This window comes from Carettochelys insculpta, chromosome 29, assembly GCF_033958435.1.
Source record: "Carettochelys insculpta isolate YL-2023 chromosome 29, ASM3395843v1, whole genome shotgun sequence".
In the NCBI taxonomy this organism is placed as follows: Eukaryota; Metazoa; Chordata; order Testudines; family Carettochelyidae; genus Carettochelys; species Carettochelys insculpta.
The window spans coordinates 2,314,117-2,330,857 of NC_134165.1; the positions used below are offsets into that span (position 1 = coordinate 2,314,117).

General features: G+C 52.9%; 1 protein-coding gene across 4 annotated transcripts; it reads right to left on the reverse strand.

The window, feature by feature from the left end:
* Positions 1 to 4,383: 4,383 nt before the first annotated feature.
* Positions 4,384 to 15,519, reverse strand: LOC142003115 (surfeit locus protein 4-like). 4 transcript variants are annotated; one of them, XM_074979800.1, is made up of 7 exons: positions 15,398 to 15,491; positions 13,097 to 13,194; positions 10,775 to 10,961; positions 9,104 to 9,180; positions 6,539 to 6,582; positions 5,861 to 6,047; positions 4,384 to 4,875 (listed from the first exon to the last, which is right to left on the reverse strand). In XM_074979800.1, the coding sequence occupies exons 3-7, from the start codon at positions 10,878 to 10,880 to the stop codon at positions 4,609 to 4,611; spliced, it is 681 nt and encodes a 226-aa protein (XP_074835901.1). In that variant the 5' UTR covers positions 10,881 to 10,961; positions 13,097 to 13,194; positions 15,398 to 15,491; the 3' UTR covers positions 4,384 to 4,608. The 4 variants fall into 4 exon arrangements, with proteins under 4 accessions (XP_074835901.1, XP_074835900.1, XP_074835902.1 ...); XM_074979799.1 differs by lacking the exon at positions 13,097 to 13,194 and having other exon boundaries at positions 15,398 to 15,519; XM_074979801.1 differs by lacking the exons at positions 13,097 to 13,194; positions 15,398 to 15,491 and adding an exon at positions 13,891 to 13,909.
* Positions 15,520 to 16,741: the final 1,222 nt, after the last annotated feature.

Sequence of the window (16,741 nt, forward strand, 5' to 3'; positions counted from 1 at the left end):
TTACACATATTGGTAGTTTGTAAAGGCCAGAAGAGGCCACTCTGATCATCCAATCTGAGGGCTCATCTGCACTTACAATGCCTCAGGAAAGATGTCGCCTACGCTGACATGAAGGGTTCTCACTTCACACTGGGAATCACCGCTCCACTAAGCGGTAGCGAGGTCCACACAACAGCAGACGGATTCTTCCATCGGCCCAGTGCTGTGTCTACACAGGGATTTAATTTAGCTTAACACCAGTTGGGCTACGTCTACACTAGAAGCATCTGTCTACGGGAATTAGCGTCACAAGAGATGTTCCAACAAAACTTCTGTCAACAGTTCCTGTCCACACATAAAAGGAGATCGATCTTTTGATCTGCTGTTGACAAAAGGGCCCCGCAGAGCATCTATGCAGGTTTTTTGTTGACAGTTTCTGTCTACAAAATGCATTTGGTGTGTAGATGCTTCACCAGTTTTGTCTGCGAAACTCTTGAGTGCAGACGTAGCCTTTGATTTTTCAAACCTTCCCTGTCCCATGAATTTAACCTGACCTAATTTTCTAGTGTAGATCAGGCCTGACAGAGGCTGTTGGCCTTCCCTGAATTAATTCCCCCGCGATTTAAGGCAAAACATCTCCTCTTGATTTTAAAATTGTCCTGTTTTAACCTGCTGCCCTGCCCCCGAGAGAATAAAAAGCCATTGTGTTTTGAAACAATGGAACACGCTCGACAAACCAGGTCTCCTTAATGCTAACACTGCTCCTTAAAGTCAGGGTACATGCTTGGTAACAGCCCGTCCTATAAGCTGAGTGCTTAGGCAGCCGCCCAGGAGGGATTCAGCTGCTGCCCAGCTGATGAGCCCAGCACCCACAGTGCTCACTGCCAGCAGCCGGTTTCCACTGGTGGTGCATAGCTGCACATAATTTTTTCCACCCGTGGATGGAGAAAACTAGTGGGAATTCTGCTGGGCAATCAAATCTCCACTCCCTTTTAAAAAAATCACTGCAGCCTCGCAGTAGTTGAAGTGAGGGCAGAGTTATAAGGCACTGGGGGGTTGTCGGGGGCGGGGGGGCTAGTAATCCCAAAAGGCAAGGTTAGAGTAGCATGTGGCAGGGGCGTGGGATGTACTGTTCCCATTTCCATTAAAACCCCAGTTCCTGGAGTTACATGATTCAAGTAAGAAATGACTGGACATCCCTCCTGGCTCTTGAATCAATCTAGCTCCCACAGCAGCAGTGGGACTCCTGGAAACGTGAATCCCTGTAAATGTTCTGAAAGCAGCTGGCACACGGACAGCACCCAACTGATTTTACGTTTGAAGACAGTCCCAAGCTGGGGTGGGGGCAGGAAGGAACAATCAGAGCGAGTTCACCATTTAAAGTGGGACATTTTTTACCCAGGTGGCATTTTAGCCAGAGTAACAGTAGAAGAGCCTCCCTCTGGCCTCAGGCTGGGCAGCCTGACCTGAGGATAGGGTGTCACGGCCTTTTCTGCGAGACATCAGAGCCTTACCCCAGTCAGACGGCTTCTGAAATAGCTCTGGTATGGAAAAGGCAGCAGCGCGCCGGCCGCCTTTGCCAGCTGGGCAGGGAGTGCAGATGGCTGCAAGCCACTGGGTTCAAATCCTTAACTAGCACTAGAGCCTTGGGCCATATTTTGGGAGGCCACAGAAGGAGCTCAGGACAAACAGGGCAAGCTGCTGGATTATTCTTAAAAGGAGCAGCTCTACAGCAGCTAACTGACAACATGGTCTGTTGACTAGTACACAGGACTTGGGCCAGGGCTAAGCCCTGCTCTGGTCACCCGCAAATTTTTGTTGCTCCTCCCAGTATCTGAGCAACACTCAAGATTATCAAGCAGGCATGTAATTTCCCTTGGCTCCAGCCCGCGCCAGCTCCTGTCCTGTTGGGCGCTATAGTTTTCCCACCCGAAAGTCAGGGGGAGCGGGGCTGGTCGTTGCGAAGCTCTCGCTGCCGTGTGATAGATTATCAGAAAGCTCAGTGAGTCGACCAGGCCCTATCAGATTTTATAACCAGCAGCACAAGTCAGAGCCATGGAAAACACACACAAAGCTCTCACTCTCCGCCGGCCCATCCAAGGCAGCTCTACTGCAGAGAGCAGGCTGCAGGAGATGTGCTGCATCACGTGGGTGTGACAGTCCGCCTGACCCAGCACCGCCGAGTAAAGGAATACTGCCGAAGTTTGCCTCACATCCACCAGAGACCCAGAGCCGAGCAGCTCCGTTGCCCAGAGCGCCGATCTCGCTCAGATGTGTGAAATCTTTTCTCTTGGCAGACTCTTGCTGGAGGAGAGAGGAAGCGCAGCACAGACAGATTTGTTTAATCGTCTTCTGCACAGAACAGCCAGTGAAAGCAGTTGCTCAAGACCAGGTCTCCACGCAGAGCAGCCAATCTGCTCGAGTCTGTGATAAGAGCCAAGAGGGGACAGAGTGGGGATGGGTCAACCACTTGGATTGCCCAGGGCCTGTACTTTTTGCTGACACATGGCGCAAATTCCATCTACACTAGGAACCAGAACCAAGTAGTAACAAAGGTGCGGGGCAAACAGGTTCAGAGCAGGCAGCTCCATTGCTGGCTGTATCCCAACAGAGACCCAGCCGCTCAGCAAGAACAGCTGAAGGCTCTCCCTTAACTTGGTTCCCTGGCTGGGATGTCCTCCTGCCGTGGAACAGACACACAGAGCAGATAAGCTGCCTTGCAGCCGGCCATCCCCTCCTCTGAAGCACCAGACACGGGCAAGAGTAACAGCAAAGTACCTGACTGACAAGAGATCTGTCCCCTCGTGACAGGTGAGATTCTAGAGATTCAGGATTGGGCAGTTCCCAGAATAAAACAAAGGTCTAAAATTGAGGTTCCCAACCTTTTCAGCAAGACGGCACACTTCAACGAGCCCAACAATTCCACAGCACGCCCACTTTTTCCAGCTGAATCCACTGCATGTTGCCCCTTCCCACCAGTCCACTGGAGCCAGGACAGCATTTCAACCACATCCCAGCTCCAACTGGCCTTGCTGCTTGAGCCCCAGCTTGCAAGAGGCCACCAACTTCCTCCTGCTCTGGCTTTGCAAAGAGCTGTGGGGAGGGGAAATTGACAAAGTTTCAACTCAGGGCCAACACACTGGTTGAAAACCACTGCTTTAGAAAACCTGACCTCTGAGGAAAGGTTAGAAAAACTGGGTGGGATTCGTCCTGAGCAAAGAAGACCGAGTGGGGACCAACTGAGGATCTTCCGCCACGTGCTCTTCTGCTCTCAGGGTCACACAGCCAGAGCGATGGTCTGATCCTGTCCCAGCTCATTTTCACCCGCGCGAGCCATCACTTGTCACACTCCCAGACAATCTGACGTCAGGATCTAGCTCTGAGCACTGCAGCTTTCCCAACTGCTGGCATGACTGGAAACAAAGCACCGACAAGACAGCCCTGTGGGCACGATATTCAGTGCAGAAGCCACTGCCTTCCTTTCCAACAGACAGCCCCCAAGGGAGGTTTAAACAATCCAAACGTCCACTGAGGAGGCTGTAGGGTTTATGGCAAAGCACCACTGAAGCTGTGAATTGTTAAAGCGACATCACCCTTTGCAATATAATTAATGGTGACCTGCCCTCCCTCAGCCTCCCAGGGACACAAAGTTGGGACTTGTACTTCAGTGTAAAGAAAGCCTGGAAGTAGGATTCGGAACACAGGTAAGATGGGGTGGAGGGTTATTTCTGCGTTTTAACATTAAAATCAGGCCTCATCTGCCCCAGAGGTCTTTATGTACAGCTGGCAGAATAACACTGCAGATACCAAAGTACGAATAGCTGAACAGTCACTTTAAAACACTTATTTAACTCAACCACGCACGTATATTTGTGAGAAATGTTCTCAGTGTTAACATGTCAACACTGCAGCAGCCTCCAGTGGTTTGCCAAATCTTACCACCTTTCACGGCTCCAAGTAGTCTTGCAACAAAGCCACAGAAGGCAGCCTTGAAAGTTCCAGTATTTATGGCATCATGCATGGCAGAAGTACTGAGCTGGCTGGGTGCATGTGTCTGGCACAGCCCTGACTGGCTGTAGCTTCTCTCGGACAGAAGCACCAGTCGGAAAGGAGCGTGCCTCCTGGCTTGGATAAGGAAGCTGTTTGTACCAGCAGCAGGAAGGTTGCTACCTCAGTACGCTTTTCCAGTTCTGTTATATCATGCTCGCGGCCATGTCAATATTCCAGGGCTCTGCAAGGTTCTGCTGGTCTCCCCAGAAAGAGACTGAGAGATCAGAGGACAGTAAATCTTTTGGGCCTTCTTTGTACACACCTTTACATCAAGCCAAGATCAGAATAGCAGAGGGTTCATTAGGAAGTCAGGCCTGATGGGATGGACCAGCTACAGGAATCAAAGGCTGCAGAATATAATATATATTTTAATTTACACATCTCCAACCGGACAGGAAGAAAAAGACTCTTCCATCCTGATAAGGCAACAGTGAACAATGTTACGCCTCCAGAGAACAGAATGAGGGAGGGAAAAATAATATACAAGTGGGTCTAAGTTTAAAAAGGGTCTCAGGAAAGATTCCCATCCCCCCACGTGTGCCCCAAGCCACCTTCCCACTCCTCGTTCTCCTCCTATCTTCACCACTTTTTTTTGTGCTCATCCATTGAGACTCCTCCCGGGCCCAGGGCCACCACCAGCAGCAGGCCTCCAATGACCGACATGGTCTGGAAAAAGTCATACTTTAGGAAGTCATGGAGGGGCCGGTAGGTGGGGATGTTCCAGAATGCGTTCTGTACCAGGTTGATTACGAAGAGCCAGATGACCAAGGTAAGGGCAGCCAGCTTGGTCTTGAAGCCAATGGCCACCAAGATGATTAACGCCATGCCAAAGATGTCCTGGAAGATCTGGGACGGGGGAGAGACCAGGAGACATGAGTACCTGCCCAGCCTGTGAGCGGAAAGCGCTTCACAACCAGTAAGTCAGCGGCAAAGCCGGGAACTGAAGCCAGTTCCCAGCTCACTGCTACAGCAGCACTTCTCCACAGAACCAGGAGTAACCCTCAATCTCATGACCTCAGTTCTGTCCTCCTCCAAAGCGAATTTTTCCTACACTGGTCGCCTCCCCTCAACCCGCCCCCGCCTCCCATACCCAGGTTGTTCTCTCCGCTTTTGGGGTCTTGCCTGTTCAACTCTTCAGGGCAGAGGAGCTGGCTGCACATGGTGAGCTTGGAAAGGGAAGGTGGCATGTAGAAACAGCAGAGATGCAAGACTATGTTATCCTGCACTAGCTCAAAGCAGGGTCAGGTGGGTTGGGACATCCAAGGCCATTTCCCCCCCGCACCCCCAACCAAGAAGCAGCAGCAGCAGCATTCCTTTTAAATTTTTCCATCCATGGGCAGAATAAATTTTGTTACATGTCCAAGGCAAGTGCGGATGTGCACTGCCAATAAAAAAACCACATGCTGCCGGTGCTCTGCTGATCAGCTGCGCCACACAGCAGCCACCTCACCGGCCTATGCTGCTGCTGGGCATGAGTTACAGGGAAGAACCCAACAGCACTAAGGGGCCCTGAAGTGGGAGGGGAGGACACTACAGGCACAACCTATTGGCGGAGCCAACGCTCCTTCTAATCTTTTCCACCCGTGTGTGGAATAATTTTTGGTGTGCGGATGTGCACCACCACTAGATACAAAGCACCTAGCTGGGGGCGCTCCGGTAATCATGCTGGCAGCATCTGAGTGGCTGCACAAGCACACATCTTACGGAGAACCCTGGTGGGGCCTCTCGTGCTCCAGGGCCCAGTGCAGCGTCTAGTCGCGCTGCTGGCTGAGCTGCCGTAACGGAGAGGGACCCCAGGGCCAGGCGGCAGGGAACGTCAGAGGCCACTTACGGTAAAGGCGCTGAGTTCGAAGTGCAGCAGCGTCATGAACATGAGCACGAGCAGGAGCCTGCCCCCCAGCTGCATGTACTGCCGTGGCGAGATGTCGTCCACGGTGGGGACGCCGGCGAACATGGACTTCCCTTCCGAACGCGACTCTGCGAGCAGCAGCAACAGCCCACCTCCTAGGGCCAGGTTCCTGTAGCAGGTGGGAGGGACAAGGACCAACGGGCCCTGCAGCAACTGCCTTCGAACCTGAAGGCGATGGCTGCCATGCCAGGGCTAGAACTAGGGACATCCAGCAAGAGCCCCATCTCCCTAGCTGGGGCTGTAACAGACTCATATAGACTCTGTGGGTCCGACACAGCAGGGGACCTATAGCACACACTGCCAGTGGGCTACACAAGCTCCTGCCAAGCCACGCTGCTCATCTCAGACTCTTACCAGCCTGGACTTGGGTCCACTGGTGAAACCTGAGCTTCTATCAGGAGGTGGGGAAACAGAGGTACAGAGTGGCAGAGACTTGCCCAAGGTCAGATGGGAAGTCAGTGGCAGAATAGGTTAAGCACTCAGAAGTCCTAGCCTCTGTTTTCCCTGTTCTAAACGCTGGGGTGAGAGGTTGCCTTTAGGGGATAGGCCTGGCCCTTTGTGGCTAGATAGCACCAATTCCACTCATTGGCTGGAACTCACCTCATCAGGAATTTGAGGTCCCATAAAATACTGTAAGCGATGGTCTGCAAAACAGAAAGCGCCAGTTTAAACCCTGCAACCAGGTAACAGGCTGCTGCTCGCGCCAAACGATTTCAAGGAGCCGTTTAAAAGTTAAGCCCCTTGGGAGAGGAGTCAGTTTCAACGTCACTTTACAGTGGGGGGAACGGGGAGGAGACTTAGGCAAGGTCCCACAGCAAGTCAGTGGTGAGCACCGTAGTGTATTTACTCAGGCCAGCCCCACTAGCCCACTGTGCAGATGACAAATCACTTAGGCCGTCTACACTGGACCTGAAAGTCGAGCCCAGAAACCCAATTCCAGCCACGACAATTGCGTAGCTGGAATCGACGTATCTAAGATCGACTTATCAGGCTGTCCTCACGGAAGGAGGTCGAGGTGAGAAACTCTCCCATTGGCCTCCCTTACTAGTACCGGGGCGGCTGCTGAGCCCTGATGGTTCGATCCCACGTGTCCCCACCAGGTGCGTGAAACTGAACCCTGGAAGATTGACCCTGACCGGGTTGATCTCCTGGTCACTAGAGACGGGCCCCTAGTCTCACTCTCAGCTTCGGGTCCAAGAGACGTCGACGGTACGGCAGGGAACTGAACAGGGGTCGGTCTCAAGTCTCACATGGGGGTCCTACCCACCGTGCCATCTTGAAAATGCCAACCGGGGCCTAGCCATGACTGAGACGTAGGTGAACGTAGTGATTTAGAACAGGGGTGGCCAACCCGCAGCTCTCAAGCCACACCTGGCTCTGAGCAGTGAGCCTGGACGGCACATTGCTGCTCTGTGCGTGCGCCCCAGCGCTTGGAGGGAGACACGCGTGGCTGCCGTGGAGGTGGCTCTGGTGAGTCCCAGGCACAGGGTTCGAACGGCGGGTAGTAGGGTGGGGGATGGGGTGCCTGGCTCTGGAGGAGGGGAGGGGGAAGGCGTTCAGCCACACGTTGTATGTATACACAGATCAGTAAAAATAAGTATCGAATATGTGGCTCTTTACACTCTAGCCACAGCTATTTTGGAACTTAGTGGCTAACTAGCTGGCCACTGCTGATCTAGAGATAAACTTGAAGGGGCAGGAGACCACGGCAGGGAGCAATTTAGTTTAACAGAATTGGGGGTGATCAGGAGGAGTGAAAGTGAGAAAGGGGACAATTGAGCAGGATGCTGCCAGCAAGCCAGATGCAGAGGTGACATGTGACACACACACCCCCTCTCGTGCAGAGCTGGAAGGGACCCTGAGAGGTCATCAAGTCCAGTCAGCAGGACCTACCACCATCCCTGGCAGATTTTTTTTTTTTGTTTTGCTTTTTAACTTAACCTGCCCCAGCCCATTGAAAGGCCCCTCCACGATCGAGCTCACAACCCTAGATTTACAAGGCCAACACTCTAACCACTGAGCTATCCCTCCCCAACGGGTCACATGCACTCCCAGCATCCCTTCCCCACAGGGGACTTGCTTCCAGTGAGTATGAGGGCAGTCCCGCCTCTCAGGCCACACCGCCCCAGGAAGGAGGGGGCCAGGTTGCCCATGCACTCTCCAGAAGCAGTGCAGTGCTTCTACAGGAAGGGGCAGGTGGGACTTGAGCCGGGGAGGGTGGCAGAGTCAGGGCTGTGAGAGGGTGGGGCACGGAGGAGCAGGGGCGGGGCACGGGTAGGGAGGGGGCATGTGGCCAGTGGCCCCCCCGCCCGGAATCCTCCCACTAGTGGCAGGATGTATTATATTATATGTATTATAATATGGTGTTATCATCTCCCCCGAGAAGGGAAAGAAACCCTCAGTGCTTGTGACATATACACGTTCTACTACACAAAGCTTTAGAGAACTGAGCGAAGGGAACAGCCCTGCTCCAGACAGGACCCAGACTGAGGCTATGTCTACACTGCACAGTTCGTAGCCCTAAGGCGGCTGTTGACACACAAAGTCGGCAGCCATGAGTGCTGTTTGTTGGCCCTTCTGCTGACAAAGCACTTCCGCCCCCACGAGAGGGTTTCGCTTTGTCAGCAGCGGAGCGCTCCTGCCGACAACAACGCAGCGTTCCCACTTTCACTTGTTGTCACAACACTTTGTCGCTCATGGCGGGGGCGGGGGGGAGGTGCAGAGTTGAGCACCTGAGAATGACAAAAGTTGTGTCGATCAAGTGCAAGCGCAGACAGCGTCCGATGAGGGGCTGTCAACATATGAGCAGGAATCCCGAGCAAGGCAGGCTGTGAATTTAACTCCATGCATAGGCACTCCGGCCTTGGAAGAAGAGTGCTTTATTCTGAGTTAGCTGAGTCCACTCTGGAACCGAGAACTCACCCATACTCTAGAACAGCTGCTCCTGGTTAACTCCCCATGCAGACAAGCCCTAATAATAGTTTGGTGTCATCGGTCTTCTCCAGTCTCTACTATTTCTGGTTCTAGTGCTCATATAGTTCCACAGCCACCAGCCCCCACCACTCCCAATTCACCAAGCAGCCAAGAGAATTTTTGCTAACTGCAGCATCTAGCCTGCCTAGCTGGATGGAGCAGCATTAGGAAGCTCATCTATCTCCCACTCACCTGCATGAAGATAATCCCAAACAGGCCAAAGCAAGCGTACGGAACAAACTTCCTGGCTAGAACAAGAATGCACCCAGCTGCAACACAGACACAGAGAATGGAAAAAAAAATCAGCATCAGAGCCAGTACAGGTAAACAAAACACAGGGACATCTTTCCATAAACACGCTTCTCTGTTTTACCACCAATGCAATACCTTGGGTGAGACTTTCAAAGCCAGTTTAGGAAGCTAACCATGGCAGTCTTATCAGAATTAGAGGAGAAGCTTCTCCAAAGAACAGCCATCTTAGAGGGACACTTGATTAGATGACCTCAGAGATCTTTGTCCAGAGGGATGCTGGGAGGTCACAGGAGAGCTACATGCTGCTCCTGATTCTCCCCAACTCACTGTCTCTCCTTGGAAAAATCACTTCCCAGTTCCATGCCTCAGTTTCCCTACCTGTATAACAGGGACCTCCCATCCTGGGTCACATGTTTAACATTCCGAGATCCTAGCCTGGAAGGTGCCCAAGACAGGCAGAGTGTTGTTATGTCAAAGAACCCAGCTTCTGCAGTGAAATATTGCCTCCATCCGACGCTCAGCATTAGCAGAGCTGGGGAAGAGGCCAGTGTGGGCAAGGGTGGAAAAGTCACCTATGTACAAACCAAATGCATAAGGACCAAATGGGGAATAACTGGCCATGCAGCAGGACTGCAGCAGAGGATCTGAAGGTTATAACGAATCACTAATTGAAGATGGGTCAACTGTGTGCTGCTGCTGTGAAAAAGGGAAATATTCTGGGAAGCGTTAATGGCAGAATCAGATGTAAGGCACGGGAAGTAATTATTCCATTCTATTCAGCACCGGTGAGGTGGAGAACTCAGTCCACAGTTGGGCATTGCACTTTAAGAAAGATATGGACAAACGGGAGAGCCATGAAAATGGTAAAAAGGTTAGAAACCATGACCTAAGAAAGGTTAAAAACAAAACATAAAACACCCAATCAGGCCAATTTAGACCAGACAAGGAAAGGCTGGGAGGTGAGGGGGCCAGGCCAGTAACAGCCTCCAAATATGTAAGAGGGGGCTAAAGAAGATGGCCATGAATTGTTCTCCATCAGCTTAATTTCTAATGTCGAAATTAGTTATTTCTGAAAAGAGCGTTCACGCCGCAAGAGCATTTTGAAATGAAGCATTCGCACTAGACAGCCCAATTTCGAAACAAGGGCAATGATGGGCTGCCCCCCGAAGGCCAATTAAACTGCAATTACCTCTGCTCGGTACACACAGAGTCAACTTCCAAACAGAAAACTGGGGGAAAGTCAGTCATTTTGGCAGAGCTACTATTTCGAGCTAACCGCCCAGTTACTCTCCAATAACAAGCTTTGCAGTGTGGACACAAGGGGCTTTTTTTCCCTGAAAGAAGTGGGTTCTCTGCAAAACTCAGTGTAGACAAGCCCTAAGGACAGTTAAACACCAGAACAACTGACCAATGCAGGTTGTCAAATCCATCACTGGAAGCTGTTAAAAAGTGACCAAACGCCACTGGGGCAGTTTTGGTTACCTGGTCTTGCCTCAGTGTGGAGGTGGGGCTGAACTAGATAAACTGTCAAGGCCTCTTCTGGGAGCCTTCACCCAGGCCTCCCTCCCTAACAGCAGCTCAGAAGTGTCCCTGCGGCCGGAGGACTCTTACCCAGCTGTCCAGACATGTTGATTAACACGAATAGTGTGGCCAAGATGGTGCCACTTCCCCACGACATATTGATGTAGTCTCGCTGCTCATTCCATTGAAACCACATCCGTATCCCATCCTCTAGGAAGGTGCTGATCAGACAGAGGTGAGCCAGGTGAGGTAGGTAGCGCTTTGTCACACGCAAGAACTGGAGGGGGAAGAGATGGCCAGGGAGGAAGGACAAAATGCAGCATTCAAGTCATAAAACAATGGCCTGCAGCAGCTGAAGCAACAAGTTGCTAGGCTACCCAACTCCAAAAGCGATAATGCTTCAGTCACAAGAGGCTCCCAAGGCACCTCGCACACTTCCATTAATAAATCTACACCTCACCTCTTAGAGGCAGGTATTAGCCCCATTACAGATGGGGAAACTGAGGCAAGACCCACAGATTGACTTTTCTAAGGTTGTAAGAGTCAGTGGCTCCCAGCCCCTCCTCTGACCACTACACTTGCCTTCCCAGAGCCAGTTTACAAAGCAAGGTTGAGCAACCTACTTCGGACAAATCCGGCGGGGGCTAGACAAGTAACAAGCAGAAAAACAAAACAAAAAAAACCCTCACTAATGTGGTCCTCGACTGTAGGTGAGCCTGGGCTATGGGATGTGGGGATGGGCAGTCTGGGTCAGAGAGGGGTGCAGGAACAAGCTGAGGGTGCAGGATCTGGGTGGGAGGAAGCCTACAGGAGGGTTTGTGGTGAGGGGCCTGGGAGGGAGAGGACAGGAGCAGGGTGTGGGCAGGGAGTCGGGGTGGGAGGCAGGGTGCAGGAAGGGCTTTTGGATGGGAGGGAGAGCAGGGTTCTGGGCAACAGAGGTGCACTTATCTGCTTAACCCCGGACACACATGGCTCCACGCCCCCTCCCTCCACTGCCAGGCGCTGCCCTCTGCTGCTCGGATTGGCTGGAATTCCAGCCAATCCGAGCAGTGGTAGGAAGCCTCTGCGCAAAGCGGGGGATTGTGGGAATTACATTCCCCTTATTAGGTTGCATATGTGTTTCCTACTTCCCAGTACTAACCCCGGTGGGTTTTTTTATGGCAGTACCTGCAGGTACTGAGTACCAGCACCTCGGCAGCCCCAGCTGGGACAGGGAGCCTGAATACCGGCTCCTCTTTTTCTTTTGTTTAAAACCAAAAAGGCACTGAGTAACCTCATGTGGCTGCCTCAGTTTCCCTAGGCACAGCATGCACAGTTAGAGAGGTGTTTCAGTGTAATAACTTCTCACATGTAGGCTCTCCCTGGCCTTCATAATCTAGGCAACCAGGTGCCGCTCCTTCCCCCCACCCCTCAAGCAAACAGGACAAAGTTAGGACGAGGGGTCTGGCTCCCACTTCTGTCAGGTTTGAGTAATCAGTTGAATTCCTAAATCCCAGCTGGGTGAAACTGTGTTACATCCTCTGAGGTGCAACAGTTATGTTAAGTGTGCTCGTGTAAAAAATCCTTGCTTATCTGCAGTGCTCTGCATGAGCATAACATTTGTATCTACACCTGTGTCACCATCTGCAAACATGACCTATGGATACCCACTGATTTTCAGGGCTCTACACATCTGAATAAATTTCACGTCTGGCTAATCTCTAGGGGGCACAGGGTTCCACAGAACACCAGCGGGAAGCAGCCACATCCCGGAAAGATGAGAGCAGGCAGTGCAGCAGCATGATGAAAGGACTGGGATGGGGGAATTCTAGCTGAGCTACCCTGCACAAGTCAGACCTTGGGATCTTTAATGCAGGTTGAATCTCTGTACTCTGGCACTCTCTGGTCTGGAACCATCCATGGTCCGGCATTATTAGCTAGATGTCCACTTATCATGAGTGTGGCCAAGATTTCCTGCAGTTGTATTAAGTTTGTTTACAGCCCCTAGTCCCTGCTCTCCGCGCTCTGTTAATTTATCTGTAATTTACCCCTAAATGACTTCTAAGACCCCAGAAAGCAGTGGAAGAATTGGTAATGTTGGTAGATGATATAAATCTCCGATAGTTCGGAAAATGCTCTGGTTCCGCACTCTACAAGTCCTAAGGACGCAGGACTAGAAAGGGCCAATCTTTATCCATGAAGACCAGATGGCAGTCTGAGTTTTAAAGTCTGGTTCAAGAGAGTAAAATGCAGAGTTTACAATTCTAAGTAATGTGCAGTGTACAAAGAATGCAGCCCTAAATCCTCCTGACCTAGTCCCAATATCCATTTTAAACATATTCATGCCAAGATGTTTGCAGGCTTTCTGCATTGGTGCACATTGCACAACACAGATTCCCTACAGCACATGCTCAGAATCAGCTCAAGACTTACTGCAGTTATGATGTCCTCAGCTGGGACTGAGCAATAACACAAACTAGAGCTCCAAACTCGTTGCCCTAGGGTGAAATCAAGGGGCCACGCTGGCAGCTCTGGAAAGTAAAATTCTCCAGTTACCCATAGGACTAAGTATCAGAGAGGTAGCCATGTTAGTCTGTATCTCCAAGAACAACAAGAAGTCCTGTGGCACCTTCTAGACTAACAGATATTTTGGAGCATAAGCTTTCATGGGCGAAGATCCGCTTCATCAGATGCGGGTCTTTGCTCACGAAAGCTTATGCTCCAAAATATCTGTTGGTCTATAACAGGCGTGTGCAACCTGTGGCCCGCGGGCCACATGCGGCCCTGGACAGCTAGTAATGCGGCCCCACAAGATCGTAAACTTTTAACATTATTATGTGATTTATATACATTAACTATATTATATATTTTATATGCGGCCCAAGACAATTCCTCTTCACTTAATGCGGCCCAGGCAAGCCAAAAGGTTGGACACCCATGGTCTATAAGGTGCCACAGGACTTCTTGTTGTTCCCATAGGACTAATACACCCTGGGGAATAATGAGGCAAACCAGCCCTCGCCAGCATACCTGAGCTGGAGAGACTTCCTTGCAGGGATCAGAGAATGGTGTTTAGCTTACAGAAAACTTAAGGTGTGATATTAACACATTTTTAAAGTCTAGCATAATAGAGCCAAGCCTGTAAGCTGACCACTTTTGCATGTGTTAAAGGCAGCCTACATTATTGTGCTAGACCATTCACACGTTAGCATGTGCTTACACCATACCTTTAAATCCCAGTCCAAACAGTGTCTTCTTTGACTTTTGTCAAGAGAGTCTATTGAAAAACTGACAGCAATTGTGAAAGTCCTCGCAGGAGTTTAGTTGAGATTCATGAGCACTACAAAAAGATAATCTGGCGTCTAGGTAGGCTGAGGAGGAGACCAAGTCCGAACTCCCAGATTTCAACCTCAGCTCTTCCGCTTATTCACTGTAGGATCATGGGCAAGTCATTTCCCCTTTCTTTGCACAGTTTCCCCCTTTACATCAAGGGTATACCATCTACCTTTCAGGGTCTGAGAGATTCATCATCAGTTAGCGTAGACACCAAAGGTGCTAGCCAAAGGCGATTATTATACAGCAGCAAACAGCCACAGGAGGAACTGGCTTACTATTGGTGCAGAAAGAGACTGAACTAGTGACCTGAAGGTTCCCTTTCCCCTTATAACTGACCCCTTGTGCACAGCGCTCAGGAGAATAAATCCCTCTGTTTCGCCCTTGCATTTATGTATTTTGAGGGAATCAATATCAACTGGACATAGGAAGGCAGAACTTTTGATCCCATCAGATTCGTTAGTTCATGGTTCAAGGCACAAGAAGAAAACGCCAATTCACAACAACAGATTATCCCATGCTGCAAGAGCCTCCCTCCCTAGACACCCATAAGGAGGGCGTGGCACCGGTCAAGGTACTGTTGTCTGTGCCCCTAAACCTCCCCTGATATTTTAACTTTGATCTCACCCCCACTCCATTTTTTTCATTTCTTGTCCCCAGATATCATTTGGGTGCTGGGCTTAGGGGCTTTCCTCCGAGTTGAAGGTGGGGGTGTGGGGAGCGTTAGCTACGGGTGGGCTCAGACCTCCTTCCCCAGTACCGCAAACAGAACCAGCCTTACAAACCCCAGGCTGGGTGCCCTGTGCCCCACTGCAAACGAGGTCATGTGGGCCCCCTCCCTACTCCATACCACACCTCCTCTACCGTGGGAAAGAAGAGAAACACGTGGTATAGACGCTCCCCCTCTTCCAACTGGGGAGGGGGATCTGGTGGTACGTGTCCCCCCCCAGCACAAAGGGGAGGAGAAGTAGATGGTACAACCCCCCTTCATACAACCACCCCTCTTGTGGGGGAGTGGCTGGTACGTCCCCATCCCTTCTCCACAGACAACCCCGGGCTTGAGGGAAGAAAGATGCAATTGGTACATCCCCCGCCCCCCACCAGGGGAAGGAGGAAAAGCAGGTGGTACAACCCCAATTTTGATAGCGTCCGCCAATACCCTTCCCATAGTGGTACAGTCCGCTCCCCTGGGGTGGATGGTAGGTCCGCTCCCCTCCCCTCCCCATATCCACCTTGAGAAGAGGGAGGAGTAGTGGTATCTCCCAGCCTCGCTTTCCTGGAGGGAGATGGTATCTCCCACCCGCTCACGCGCCCACGCTGGGATGGACCAAACCATTCCGGGCAGGGTGGGGGCACAACTGTCCGACTTCCCGCTCCCGTCCGCAGAGCTCTCCCCCTCACCTGATCGGCCAGGTCCTCTGCAGCCCCCATCAAGTCTCCATTGGGCGCCATAGTCGGCTCCGGCCCGGCCTCACGATCTCCTCAGAGGCCGAGAGTGGGGAACAGAGGGGGCGGGGCCCACCGCGGGAGGGGGCGTGGGCAGAGCTCAACCAGTCACAGGGAGCCTCCCCGCCCCACCTCACCCCCGCAGGATCACGTGGGCCCCCTCGGCCATGCCTAGGGTGGCAGATCCCATCGGTCTGCCTCGGTAGAGATGGCGGGCGGGGGAGGGGTTGGACGCCATCGCCGTCTTCCCGCCTTCAGAGGGCTGCGAGCGGGAGGGGGGGCCCGTCGCCTGACTGGGGCTTAGGCGCGCCTGTCCGTACCACGGCCACAGCCGCTCCCCTCAGCCACGGCCACGCTGCCTCGTGCCCAGCCACAGTGCCCGGGTCCGGCCGGGGCCAGAGTACCTCCGAAACAGCCCTGGCGCGTGACCCCGGCGCAGCCGCAGCCGCAGCCGCAACCCTGGCCGGGGCCAAGTCACCTCACGAGGGGTCACAGCCCCACGCCGAGCCACGGCCACGCCGCCTCACCCCCGCCTAGGAGCCTCACACGCAGCCACAACCCCACCGCCTCACACCTGCCGCGGACCCTCACACCCAGCCACAACCCCACCGCCTCACACCTGCCACGGACCCTCACACCCAGCCACAACCCCACCGCCTCACACCTGCCGCGGAGCCTCACACGCAGCCACAACCCCACCGCCTCACACCTGCCACGGACCCTCACACCCAGCCACAACCCCACCGCCTCACACCTGCCACGGACCCTCACACCCAGCCACAACCCCACCGCCTCACACCTGCCACGGAGCCTCACACGCAGCCACAACCCCACCACCTCACACCAGCCACGGACCCTCACACGCAGCCACAACCCCACCGCCTCACACCCAGCCACAACCCCACCGCCTCACACCTGCCACGGACCCTCACACCCAGCCACAACCCCACCGCCTCACACCTGCCACGGACCCTCACACGCAGCCACAACCCCACCGCCTCACACCTGCCACGGAGCCTCACACCCAGCCACAACCCCACCGCCTCACACCCCGCCACGGACCCTCACACCCAGCCACAACCCCACCGCCTCACACCCCGCCACGGACCTTCACACCCAGCCACAACCCCACCACCTCACACCTGCCACGGACCCTCACACGCAGCCACAACCCCACCACCTCACACGCAGCCACAACCCCACCGCCTCACACCTGCCACGGAGCCTCACACCCAGCCACAACCCCACCGCCTCACACCCCGCCACGGACCCTCACACCCAGCCACAACCCCACCGCCT